Source organism: Homalodisca vitripennis, chromosome 3 (assembly GCF_021130785.1).
Source record: "Homalodisca vitripennis isolate AUS2020 chromosome 3, UT_GWSS_2.1, whole genome shotgun sequence".
NCBI lineage: Eukaryota > Metazoa > Arthropoda > Insecta > Hemiptera > Cicadellidae > Homalodisca > Homalodisca vitripennis.
The window spans coordinates 40,899,765-40,912,728 of record NC_060209.1 but is presented as its reverse complement, the minus strand read 5'-3'; the positions used below and the strand labels follow the sequence as shown (position 1 = coordinate 40,912,728).

The 12,964-nt window shown below is 34.2% G+C and overlaps 1 protein-coding gene across 4 annotated transcripts in view; it reads left to right on the top strand.

The window, feature by feature from the left end:
• Positions 1-12,964, top strand: part of LOC124356835 (formin-2) — a 70,000-nt gene that overhangs the window by 26,630 nt on the left and 30,406 nt on the right. For all 4 annotated transcript variants that reach the window (XM_046808074.1, XM_046808076.1, XM_046808075.1 and 1 more), the window contains one exon: positions 3,314-3,493. In XM_046808074.1, the coding sequence (XP_046664030.1) occupies positions 3,314-3,493 (180 nt within the window). The remainder of the gene's footprint in view (positions 1-3,313; positions 3,494-12,964) is intronic.

The window sequence follows — 12,964 nt, the reverse complement described above, 5'->3', positions numbered from 1 at the left end:
AGATTCAAAACTAAAGAGGGTACAGACCATAACCTTCAAAGTACACAACTAAATTAATGTGAAATTTACTAACGTACAAAAATATAATGTTGATTATTTTCTACGTTAATTTTATAAATTAAATGTTACAGCTTTATGTTATAACAATAGCTGTAACAATAAATTGATACAACGTAATGTCGAAGGATCCAACAGAGCGCAACGAAAGTTTGCCAATTTATCCACCAGTGTACCTTCATCAGGTATTGTGTTAGTATAAAAATGTCATATGACTGTATTCAGTTTGTTTACAAATTTCTTATTTCCTGCGAGTTTCTCGTTGCCATCTTGGTTACTTATAAGACCAATGTAAACATGTTAGAATGTTTTACCTTTAATATATTGTTTTATCCCAAAATCAATAGGTTTTTCTTGGACTAAGAGGAACCTATGTACCAAGTCTAGCCCATAATATTAAAACAATTTTTAATAAAACAGAACTTGTTCCTTATGCAACGAAATAAAGAAAAACACAACGGATTTGCGTTAAATACAATGTTATAAAAATGTCATTAAAATAATAATAACAAGTTGTATAGCTGTCAGGAAATAATAATGTTATGAAATAAATTAAATGCTTAATTTATGTAAAAACACTCCCATAATTAAGAAACTTTATTTTTGTTAATTATTACAAAAACAAACTGAAATTTCATAATTATTGGAGTGATTTTTCATAAATTAAGCATTTCAATTCCAATAAGAAGAAGCTGGTAGAATGTAAATGAATTAAAGTTGAGAAAAATGTAATGTGTTATAGATATTGCAATTTTAGACTTATAAAAGTACTGTAGCTTTGTTTTAGTTTGAAAGTATGCCGATAAAGATTATTATCATTGAATTATTCATTCGGCAATCTAGCACTAGTACACTTCGTCACAAAGCACTGTTAGATTTAGCAGTACTAACTAAGGTATCGAGATATTTGTAAGATATTTATAACGGGCAGCGTTTTTGAGATGTGGACAGAAGATATACGTTGAAAATATTCAGATAACGATGAATGCATCAAGATAGGGTTGAATAAAGAGCTCCTGGTGATATCTTTATAAACTGTAGCTATTAACATGTAGGCTACCATAAAATAGATTGTCCTTTTTTTAACTACAAGATTGGTAAATTACTACTTACTGATTGTGTGTGTACCTAGATAATCTGGAAAATCGTTATTCGTCATTAAATATAACTTTTGAGTTTAGTTTTCTTTTTGTGTATGTATACAAGCACTATTTTTCTGCTTATAAATAATATCTGCACGTCATACATCAAGAGATTATGTCGTGTATGTGTATTGAAAACAACAAAGAGCCAAGAACTTACCCTGTGGTACTCCATTATTTTTATCGAGTCAATTTAAATGTAAACTATTTGGACCAACAATCTTATTTTTTCTATATAGTAGGCCTAAATTATTTTTGAACCAGTTTTATGAGTCTGAGAACTGTAATTAAATACATCTTGGATTACTGAATCAAATGCTTTACTAGAATAATCAAAGCGAACTAGAATGGTGACGTCCCTATACTAGATTGCTTTATGAACACAATCCAATATTTTAAATAAGTTGTTCTGTTGTAGTGAGGATGGAACCTAGACTAAAATGGCCATTGACATTTTGGAGAAAATAATGAATAATTGGGTATAAATAGTCCTAACCTAGAGTTTGAGTAGAACATAGCAAACTTATTGGTCGCTAATCACTTGGACCTGATTGTGTACCTTTCAGTTAAGGATCCAACATTAGCTGATCACCATAGTGATGGAAGTCCACTAGTATGACAAAAAAGTTCAAAATATGATGTATACGTGATATGATAACATAGGCGTTACTTAAAGCGTTAGAATAGATATTTGACCTGTAACCCTGCGAGCAAAATATAGGCTATTAATAGCAGTTGCAGTAACTTTATAGTAGGCCTACACGTGTTTAAAATAACACTTATATAACGAGATAGGTTTATGAAAAGAGAGTTTATATAATGATGATAGTAAAATAGTTTTCAGCGCCAAAGTGAAATTACTTGTATAACATAACATCAAGTTTTTTTTTTTTGTATCCCGTGTGGTTAGCTAGATGCGACCACAACACTAAACGCTAAACAGTACATCTTCACTCAAATCAAGGTTGAGAGGACAGTCCCGGCCATAGCGTGACCAGGGTACAGTCTCTGTAGATATCAACTGGGTACCACGTACAGTCCATAGCAAAACATCTTTCTGAGTATCAAGCTATTCTCAGGCTATCTATTAATAAGAGACATTGAATAAATATAGTATGTATACGTTCCGGTATAATAATCCTAACTAATGAAGCTATAGTGATTTTTCATCATCTCTATCTCAGTTTTTATTGTACCTGTATTCAACTTCCTTCAGCATACTATATATTGTGTAAAACAAACAAATTGGCATTAAGGTAGGATAGTGCACATTTTCAATGGTAAGAAACAATTGAACTATTTGGGTATCCTCATTTCTTTTCAAATCTCTCCGTGATGTGACCTATTTTCACACAATTCACTGACTTTCGACGTCTGTCTCTAATATGCTACTCGAAAAACCCACTCTCAATCGAATGAATATATCTGAGCTGACAATATTTTCAATGATATCTTCCCAAAGTTGTCACTGATTTCATATGTGAGATCCGGGCAGTTATGAAAGCATTAACGTGCTTCACGATATCAGTATGTGCTGAAGTTTAATTTTCATCACTTACACTACTATACGAAGTTACAGTAGGAAGCAAGACATCTGTTTGAAAACTCTTCCAAATCCGGGTCTGATCCAATTTTGTTGCCGGGAAGTATGGAGGCAGTGATTTAATTCGTCATTCCTTCGTCAGTGGTTTAATCGCCCTTTAGACAACGCACGCTCTACATTATGGTTCCCTTATCCTCGATAAGCAAGGCTTAATCTAAGGTCGTCCTTCCAACTACTTTTGTAAACCTGTCCAGTATCTCTGACGTGGATGTACAAAATGGCTTCAGTCGTCATTGATCATTTAAAGGTGTCCTTGAATAGCAAAATGGCTTCACTCATCATTGATCATTTAATGGTACCCTTGAATAGCAAAATGGCTTCACTGATCATTGATCATTTAATGGTGTCCTTGAACAACAAAGTGGCTTCACTCGTCATTGATCATTTAATGGTGTCCTTGAAAAGCAAAATTGCTTCACTCGTCATCGGCGAGTAAAGCTCGAGAAGTAAAGATGATAAATGTTACTGTACTCGACTCCTCTAAGTTACTTCACGACCGACTGTGTTACAGGCAAGGATGCAGGCAGTGATTTCCGTCGCCACTCCTCAGTCAGCGACGTGCCCCTGGACAGCAATGTGCTACGGAAAGTGGCATCTCTCACCCTCGACAAGGCGACACTCGAGCAGAAAATCTCGAAGCCGAAGTTTGTTCCTGAGAAGTTAGACTTCCAACTTTACGAGAAGTTTGAAGGTAATCTCATTTTCTTATGGCTGTACTGAATTTTATTTTAATGGTTTGCTGCTTTCAGTTTTATGCATGTTAAAAGTAATAAAATTACAGATAGTTTTTAAAACAATACTAAGCCAAAAGTGTTAAGTACCTCCTTAGTAAGGAGGCACATCATCCCAATTTTACAGACCAATCTCTGCTTCCTAATTTCCTTGTGTTCAGCATTTCCAGTTTGTTTTGCACTTGCACAGCGATGGGTACTTTTTATATATGTGTGACACAAACGTCTGAGACAATCATACATCAATGTATGATTTTGACCACACTGTAAGAATCTAAAATCTCTGGGTTAACATTTTTTTGAATGAATACAACTCTAAAGTGTTGATTTTCAAAACACTTTTACAACTAAAAAGTAAACAATTAATTAATTAATTCGTAAAATTTTAGGTAACAACGAAAGTAACAGTAAAATCTAAGGGTTAGTTGCTTACAACCTCAAACTTGTCATACACATTTCTTTCTTTTCTGCATGTATTCCAGAATTAGTCCCTTAATGTATATTTTTCTGAGAACTACGAGTACTATACTTCAATCGAATTTGAGATGTATTTAATGTTACTTATACTAAATTAGAGATCGTAAAATGTAATTTAATAGTTCCCTTATTCCATACAATACTTTTCACTTCACATTATTATTAGCTAAAGTTAGTTTCCTTTGGTCGTAAACCATCAACAGCTGCTACTGCGTAGTAATAATGTTCCTAAAGAGGTGTGACATAAGTTAGGAGACAAGTAACAAAATTAGGCCACATTTCGAAAGAAGTTCTTTTCAAAGAAAAACTAGTCGAATTAATTATTAATTTACCCGCCTAATTGTGCGGTATCCCACAGTTTAGAATGTGTTAAATTAACTCCGACCTAAAGGAAAGTACCTTATACAAATTTGAAGGCGCTATACCATCGAGCATGGTCAAGCAACGTTGTCTCAGGCACATAATGAGACATTTCTTTAGTAGTAACCATCGTTGGATTAAATTAACTCGTTGGAAATGTACCGTTTATATAAACGGATATAAAAAACGATACAGTATCTGATTTCGTCATCAACTGGTGGGAGAGGCTCCGCTTAACGCTCACCCAATTTAACTTTTATTTGTAAAATATATAAATAAATTTTAAGGGCATAATTCTATATCCCACATTTAAAATATAAAATGTCCATGTAAATATTCTGTACACAAGTAAAAAGTTCACTTGCGTACTTCTGAAAAAAAAAACACGCAAATTAACAATGACTGCATTATTCAGTGTGGAAGTTAACCTAGAATGTTCGTTTTGTATGGATCCAACCAATCCAACTAAGAAACTTCATCACGTTTTAAAATTAATAAGTTACTGGAAAATTTCATATGTCTTTCGAAATATAGACTACTATGAACTTGTCTTGCAGTTTGTTTTCGATGATGAAAGAATTATTGTGAAGTAAATAGGATTTGCCGGACATTTACCGTCGTTCACTGATAGAAAAAGTCAGTAACAGTACGCTTCGAGATTAAAAGAAGTCTGGACCCCCAAATTTTCAATTTTTTTATTCCTTTTTTTTAGCAAACGATTGTAATCAATTAAATAATTCAGTATTGCTGAAAGATCGTTCTCAACATAGAAACTGACCAAGAACCTTTTAAGGAGCATAGTGGGGAATGAGCGGTTAACTGCACTTGCTTTACTTCTGTCCAATACCGGAAAGTATGTTTCTCTAGAGCGAGTAGGTACTATATACGACAGCTGAGAATCCAAAAAGAATTTTCCTTTTGTAAAACCTCTTTATCAATCCTCAATGTGGATTTGTATACTATGCACTGTGATTTGCAGGCAATAAACGGATCTTTTTTGTAATTACATTACTTCATAAGTCTTTTCAATTTCAATTATTAATTCTACACAACCTACTAAATCAGTGCCTCCACAATTATGAATATCAATCGTCAATACAATCTATTCGGAGGCGTAAAAACTTGTGCAAAATTCACTACTTTGCTTCTTCCAAACATTTGGACGTTTCCAGGGGAGGCCTCAATTTCGTCTTGACCCCCCCCCACACATTTAATCCTGATTACGCTCTTGTCCTCGGGTAAATAAGTAACGTAATACATAACTAGTTTGTAGTTACGTGTTAGGTTAGTTAATTATCCGAAAAAGAGGTCGAAATGCAGACCTAGAAAAGTGGTGTTATTGACTTCTGTATTACGGAACGATGGCAGTGTCCGGAAACAGGATGCCAAGCTGTTTACTAATGTGTTTATTCTGTTTTTCTCGTTGTATCACAGTTAATTTCTTGCCCACTAATATTGAAATCCGAATTAAACAACGTGCTTCATTTTCATTGCCAAAGTTTGTAGGGGTAGTAGAATTAGACTTTCAGCACTAATTATGACTTTCTAGGTCAATTCGTTCACCTTCACAATTAATTGTCGTGCGTACAGACAGACAGAAATCGAATTTCGTCAACAACAACTTGTGGAAAAGGTGTCGCTAAAGACAATACGCATCCAAAAGATTTTTAGTTTTTCTCGTGAAGGGTAGGCTATATAGTTATTTAATATTTAAAAGTGCAACAAGATTTGAGGTTTTGAAACGGAATTCAATAGGTGAGACTTTTGGATGCCAATAAAAAGTAAATACCCGAAGTACGAAGTGATTGTGACTGTTAATTCTACTCTAGAGGCGGGTATTGATTAACAAGAACACGCGCCTTTTGTGAATCACCACGCTCGCTATGAAGCCAGCAAACGTACGGCCAATGACGTACAGGGTATAAATTAATAATAATTCAATATATTACCATATTTTTTATACATATAAGAATGATAAGGACAATAATACTTGTTTTAGCAATATAAAAATGTATGACTCGTTCAGAAAACTGAACTGAATATAGATCAACATTTTACTGATTTACCAGTGGCTTTTTATGCAATCGACAGAGTAAAACATTTTGTACGACAAAATTGGTTTTAGACGAGTTTTAAATTATTATAATTGTTGGAATTTTAGTACTTTCTGATAGCTCATTGGTTCGTGTAACACAAATTTTTTAGTTGATTGATATCTGTGTTCCTGGGTTCGAAACCGAAGTTATCTCTTGATGTTTTTTCATATTAGTGAAAATTCCTTCTGTAGACTAAATAAAATCTTGTTTTGCAACACTACATGATCCCTTCAGAAACATAATAGCAAGACCAATTCAGCAATCCTAAATTGTAACCTAATGGTAACAAGAAAGCACGCACAACTTTCTATTAATCTTTTCGATGGTTTTGCCAGACTTATATTTTGATTTTAACACAACCTCCAACCCCTCCCATTTCACACGAAATGTTTGAGGGTTTATGACATAGACTTTTAAAAATATTTGTAGAAAAAAACTTTGCTACTATGCAACTCAATGTATGTGTGCCTGAGGTACTGAACTAATCAACACGATTCTCTAAAACCAATCGTATGATCAAGGAACATTCTCAGTCATTTTTTTGAGTTCCTTTCCTCTGAAAGAACGTCATCCACAAACACAGTAGGTTTCAATGTACAATGGTTTAGAAATTGAATTCGTGCACCCATACCATATTGAATTGAATGGCATTATAATTATATTTACTAATGCTGCACTTAATTCAACGACACAGTGCAATTGGGTGAAGGATACAAATATTGTTACACAAATGTATTATTTAGTTACTTTATTATCCAGAGCGTCGCGTCAAGTGTGAAGAACGCCTTCAGATTCATATCAGATCTTTGGAGAGCACATCAGAGTTGATAGTGGAAATCCTATTGAAGGAGCGCACTTGTAAAGTCTTTTTTTCAATATCGATTCCTTTTATTTATTGAATACTAGACGTTTCGTGCATTTATTAATGATTATGTATTGAGTATAATGCATCTACACTTAATTCCATCGTCTTCAACAGAATAAATTATTAACGACTCTACAGGTCCTTTTGGAATCGTGTAGTTGTCCTTGCATCTGTGCGATAACTCTTGATGGAAAGGTTCTAAAGAATTGAAAAATAGTTTATTGACTCCCCTTTGTTCAAGGAAAACCCATATTGATTAACGGTAAGAGGTTAAAAGGTTAAAAGCAGTCCGTTCGTATGTCTGTTTGCCCCTCTTTGCGATAATTCTTGTTAAAAAGAGCCTAGAGACTTGAAACTGGGCACTCTTAAATTCCATTTTGGTACTAGCAAGAAGCATATAGATTTTGGGATCAAAAAGGAAATGTAAATCGGTCTGTCTATCTTGTGCGCTAAATCTTTAGTTACTGTATGTCGAGTACTTTGACGCTGCGTTGTTTCGGTTCATTTAAAATGTATTTTAAAGAAGTAAATTTGTTATATGGGGTTGTTTTTTTTGCATGGATGTTACTCAAATTCAAGTTTTAGTTATAGCTAATAGCATTAGTTCAGATTCTTATACCACGTATTTACCTAATTCAACATTAACAAGTGAATGAAACAAAATTTCATCCTCCATAAAGTAGTAAGTTGCTGGAAGAAAAAGTAATTTTAGTATGTTTATATGTTAGGCAATTGGGGATTAATAAAATACCCCGGTTGTTATTGCTGGTTGTATTATTATAATTTGTTAGGATAAATGTTACTAAAATTGGTTTCACTGTAATAAATGGTTAAACCTTCACTATGGCACTAAACGGAATTAGTGCTGACGTGCATCACGCTCTAGTACGTCTGACGTAGACAACTACTATATAATAACTGTGTAGCTATAATACACGTAGTTACACTACTATACAATTATTACAATAACCGTCTACATATATAACACAGTATTAAACACCTGAATATTAATTGCATATATGTAATTAATTAAAAATCCAAAATGTAACACGTATCTGAATTTAGGCTACTAAAGAATGAAGTATGTCTCTCAAGTTATAGGCTATATTATATTCTCGACATCTTTGTAGAACTTCATCCGGCTTCGCCCCTGTTCCAACAATGGTCAAATTTGGTAATTGAGTGCCCCTAAGCACGAAAATATGTGTAGTGCGAAAATAAACTGCACTGGTCAAACATTTTAGAGACTTTAAAATTCGCGTTTGTAAAATAAAAAAGTCTATTATTAGAATATAATCTAGTAACTGTAGCAAATATCTCGAGAAGTACGGAGGTTATTAGCGGGTTGGAAGCAGCTGTGATATGGATGTAATGTGCCTGGGAGATAAGCCACCGCGGCTGAGGTCAAAGGTCAGATGACACGCTGCCCGGAACTGGGATTCATCTGGTGAACGGAGTCGTGAACTGATAGGACGAAGTTTTTGGCTGAGTATACTAGTAATTAATTCATTAAACTTAGCGTTATATGGTAGTAATATAACTTATTACGCGTTAGTTGCATTGCGGCATCGGAGATTTTTGGCACAAAGAATCAATAGATTTACAAATTTGTTATACAGAGTGTTCGGGAAAAGTGTTCTAATACTTTGGGATTTCGTTCTACACATGAAAATGATCAAAACAGTTCATGTGAAGGTATGTCCTAACACCTTTAGTTGTCCTTCCATCTGTCTGTATGTGTTTTTTAATAAAAAAGTCTTTTGAATTGATATCTTTTGAAAAGATAAAGTTATGAAACTTGAGAATTGTATTAACTTTTAGTAGACCTTTATGAAAATAAAATATTAACAAAATTCTTTTACCTGTTTCAAAATGGTGTATGTTAAAGTCAAATAACAAAATACCAGTATAATTATAAAAAATGCATAAGATACCAAATATTTAATTATTTTTATACCAATTCCAAAGGTAATTTTTTCAAAGAAATCCGTCAACGCATAAGCGAGCACGACAACTCTATAGGTATGCTTGCACAAGCCGGAAGCAACTAAGATTTTGTCTTTTGATATGCATCGACTGTTTTAAATAGGTTATACAAATTTTATAACATATTAAATATTTTTAAATTTTTATGACAATTCCAATGGTACTTTTTCCAACGAAATCCATCCACGCATAAGCGAGCACGACCACTTTATAATGATACGTTTGCACAAGCCGGGAGCGCCAAACATGTCCCAGTTGAGAGGTATCAGTTGTTTGTTGCTATTTTAACTGGTTCTAAAGATATAATTAAAAAAAAATAAATAAAAAACATACATACAGATAGACGGAAAAACTAAAGGTTTTAGGACATACCTTCATATGAACTTTTCTGCTAATTTTTATGTGTAAAAAATCCCAAAATATTGGAACACTTTTACTGAACACCCTGTAAAGTTTCTAGCCATAAAAAGTACATAGCTGTAACCTAGTCTTTTTTTCTACTGTTGATCATCTGCTTACTAGGTTAGAAATGAGTAGCAAAATGATATTTTATACAGTTCTGAACATTTGTACATGTTATCATTGCATTTTTAAGTATAGTAATAGCTAGCTGTAAATTATTGAATGAAATTCGGTTAATGTTATACAATTAGATTGCCTTTACATAACTTTGTAAAACAAGTTATACAATAGTACAGTCAGCCTGTATACGGTAACCCGGCCATTGTTGGGTAGTATTTCCTCACCTACAAAAAAGAATGACCATTCATTTCTATCTGACAGTGGTTACAGGTCTGCCACTCTACAGGAGTAAATTTTCCTCGTCCAACATTTTCACTAGTGCAATATATGGGATATTTATAGTCCCTTGTCAAATATATATATATATATATATATATATATATATATATATATATATATCAGTGTGCTCCTTGATTATGCAAATAATTGCAACTCGCAAGCTCTGGTCTGAGAAAGTTGGAATCTCATTCCTATCATTCCACAGGAGACGGTTTGATTACTCCACTGATCGTTGGTCCAACGACCCTCCTGGAAGAAATGTAATTTGTACAGGGGTCGTTGGCCCAACGACCCTATTTGTTTCATTTCTGTAAATTGTAAAAGATAGGGTCGTAGCCCAACGATCAGTGGTGTAATTGACTATGAATTGATATTAAGCAATAATAATTAAAGGGGGTCGTTGGGCCAGCGAACCTAAATGAAATGAATCCTACGATGTTTAAAAGAGGACCGATTACACCACAAGACTTCCATGGGGACAATTCGTACAGACCTCCCTGTATGTATCTGAAAATCATCAGTACAACTCTCGAAGGCCGTGATATGCAAACGAAGCTAATTCTAGTGGAAAATTCAATTGGGACAATGACAATCAATCTATCTAGGCTCAATGAAAGTCCTTGTCAGAATTTTAATCAAAGAGGAGGGAAGTAATAGGGGGGAATTCCCCTCCAGTGGTCACTACTGTCTCTTTACAACGAAGCAGAGGCACAAGCAGTGCTAAGCGTGTTTCACCAGAAGCTAAAGATGCACCTTGTATCCCCTAGCCCGACCTAAGTTTTGTGCTGGTAACTTTTGGATCTCACTTCCTGCAAGGCCTTGTCGATACCGGACAAGGCCAATAATTTAATTAATTAATTAAATAATTAATAATTAATTTCCAATAATTATTCAAGAATGTTTCGATCAAATTAAACATATTTCCGGAGTTGTAAAGTCAGTTCAATTGACAAATCAAGCAGCGCGGCAAAACGGGAACACTGAATTTTGATTTGTAACCAGGCCATAACTTCAAAAAATTAACCATATTTTTGGAACTTAGTGTTTTTGGTAGCTCGGAAGTTGCCAGTTCACTCAGCAACAGGAACGGATTTTTTAACTACGACTCGGGGAAAATAAAGTTATCTGGACAACCATTCTATTTTCCATATGATTTACCAAACATTCTAGCTTAGCTTCAGATATGTCTTTAGACAGATCGGTAGGTTCTCTATGTTTAAGAGTTGATTTAACGGAGTATCAAAACAACACGTTAGTTTTCTGCAGGCTTCAGTACTTTCACTGTTTAATTCATGATACTCTTTCCCATTAAACTTATTCAAAAAAAATATGGGATATGAGCACATAGTTCGTTTTTGATAATTTTGGAAACCTGATCATCGGATCGTACTGCATCCTAAGGGATGTTAAAGGATACCAAAAATTATACGTACCATATTTTCGGTATTTTTATTGCCTTGCAAATGTATCGATGTGAATTTACACTTCTTATTTTCTTTAAAAACAACGACTGCCACTTTAGACATTTTATCACAATTCCACTTTCTATCTGCTTGAACGTCCATTAACTTTGTTTTCCTAGTGAAAATATTTTTCTTTATTAGTGTTCTTGAATGTAGAGACATTTTTATGTACACAAGAACATAGCTAGGAAAAAACTTTGGGGGGGGGGGGGGGGTTCCAGACAACTGATATTTTCACGGAGTGGACAGATAGTAAGGCCCCATTTTGTCCCTTAACATTTTCTTGACCCGCTTCTTTATTGAGAACGATCTTTCAGCAGTACATGTCAGTAATATTGAATTATATGCATAATAATCATTTTGAAATTTGGGGAAGGGGGTCCGGACCCCTTAAATCCCCTCACCGGCTACGTCCTTGTATATACATGAGCTTACAGAGAACCTAAATATTTGAAGTCAAGTGAAAGAGAGATAGTTTTGCAATTTAGTTCAAATAAAAAATACAACTTCGTTATTGACGGATCTGGAGAAAACTTCGGAACACATGACCGTATAACATTTTCTATACTTTTTGTCACAAACAATTTTTTTTTGTATCTCTAACGCTTTTTCAGATATCTATTTCATGTAAATCCAATTGAAATTGGTCAACCGTTAAGAACTGCTGAAAGAAGTGCTAGAACAAGTTCGGACTTGGTACAAAAATTGATCTTAAACAGTCTTATCTCTTATCTTAGTCTAAGTTCGTTGGCCACCTTGGCACACAATTTCGCTCTAATATTGCGGCAGTTGAAACTTTTTAACATCACATTTATATTAAAGCGTTTATAGAACAATTGTTTTTGTATAGGTGCAGTTGGAATCGTGTATTTCTAAAATGAACCATATTGATATTTCAGCTGTCACAAAATCTACCTGCTTCTCCGGAAAAAAATGTCCGAATCAGATGAAAGTTGGAAATTATTTTAGTTCAAGTCAAGGTAGGCAAAGTATTTATACTTGTGCAAGGCTGAACAAACCACGCAGATGTGAAGGGGAAGTTGCAGCACCAGGAAGTCGGTGGGTTTGCATGGTATTGTGTTGTGCCCACACACAGTCGCCTCTCGCTGCTCAGAAGTACAGAGTATGAAAAATATGTCAACTCAAGAGACACACAATTCTGGACATAATCCTCGTTTCCAGCCTCATAAGAGTGTTCTATGGCATATTCGTCATATTTATAGTCCGCTATCTTTCCGAACCTGTAACTCAACTACAATACTGCAGTTGGAAATAATTGCTTTGTTTCCAATTCCAAGAAGATTCTATTATTGCATTGTTTAGAATGCAATAATAGAACCCTATCGTCGTTTAAATAAGTTCTGATTTGTAAAACGCGATGTA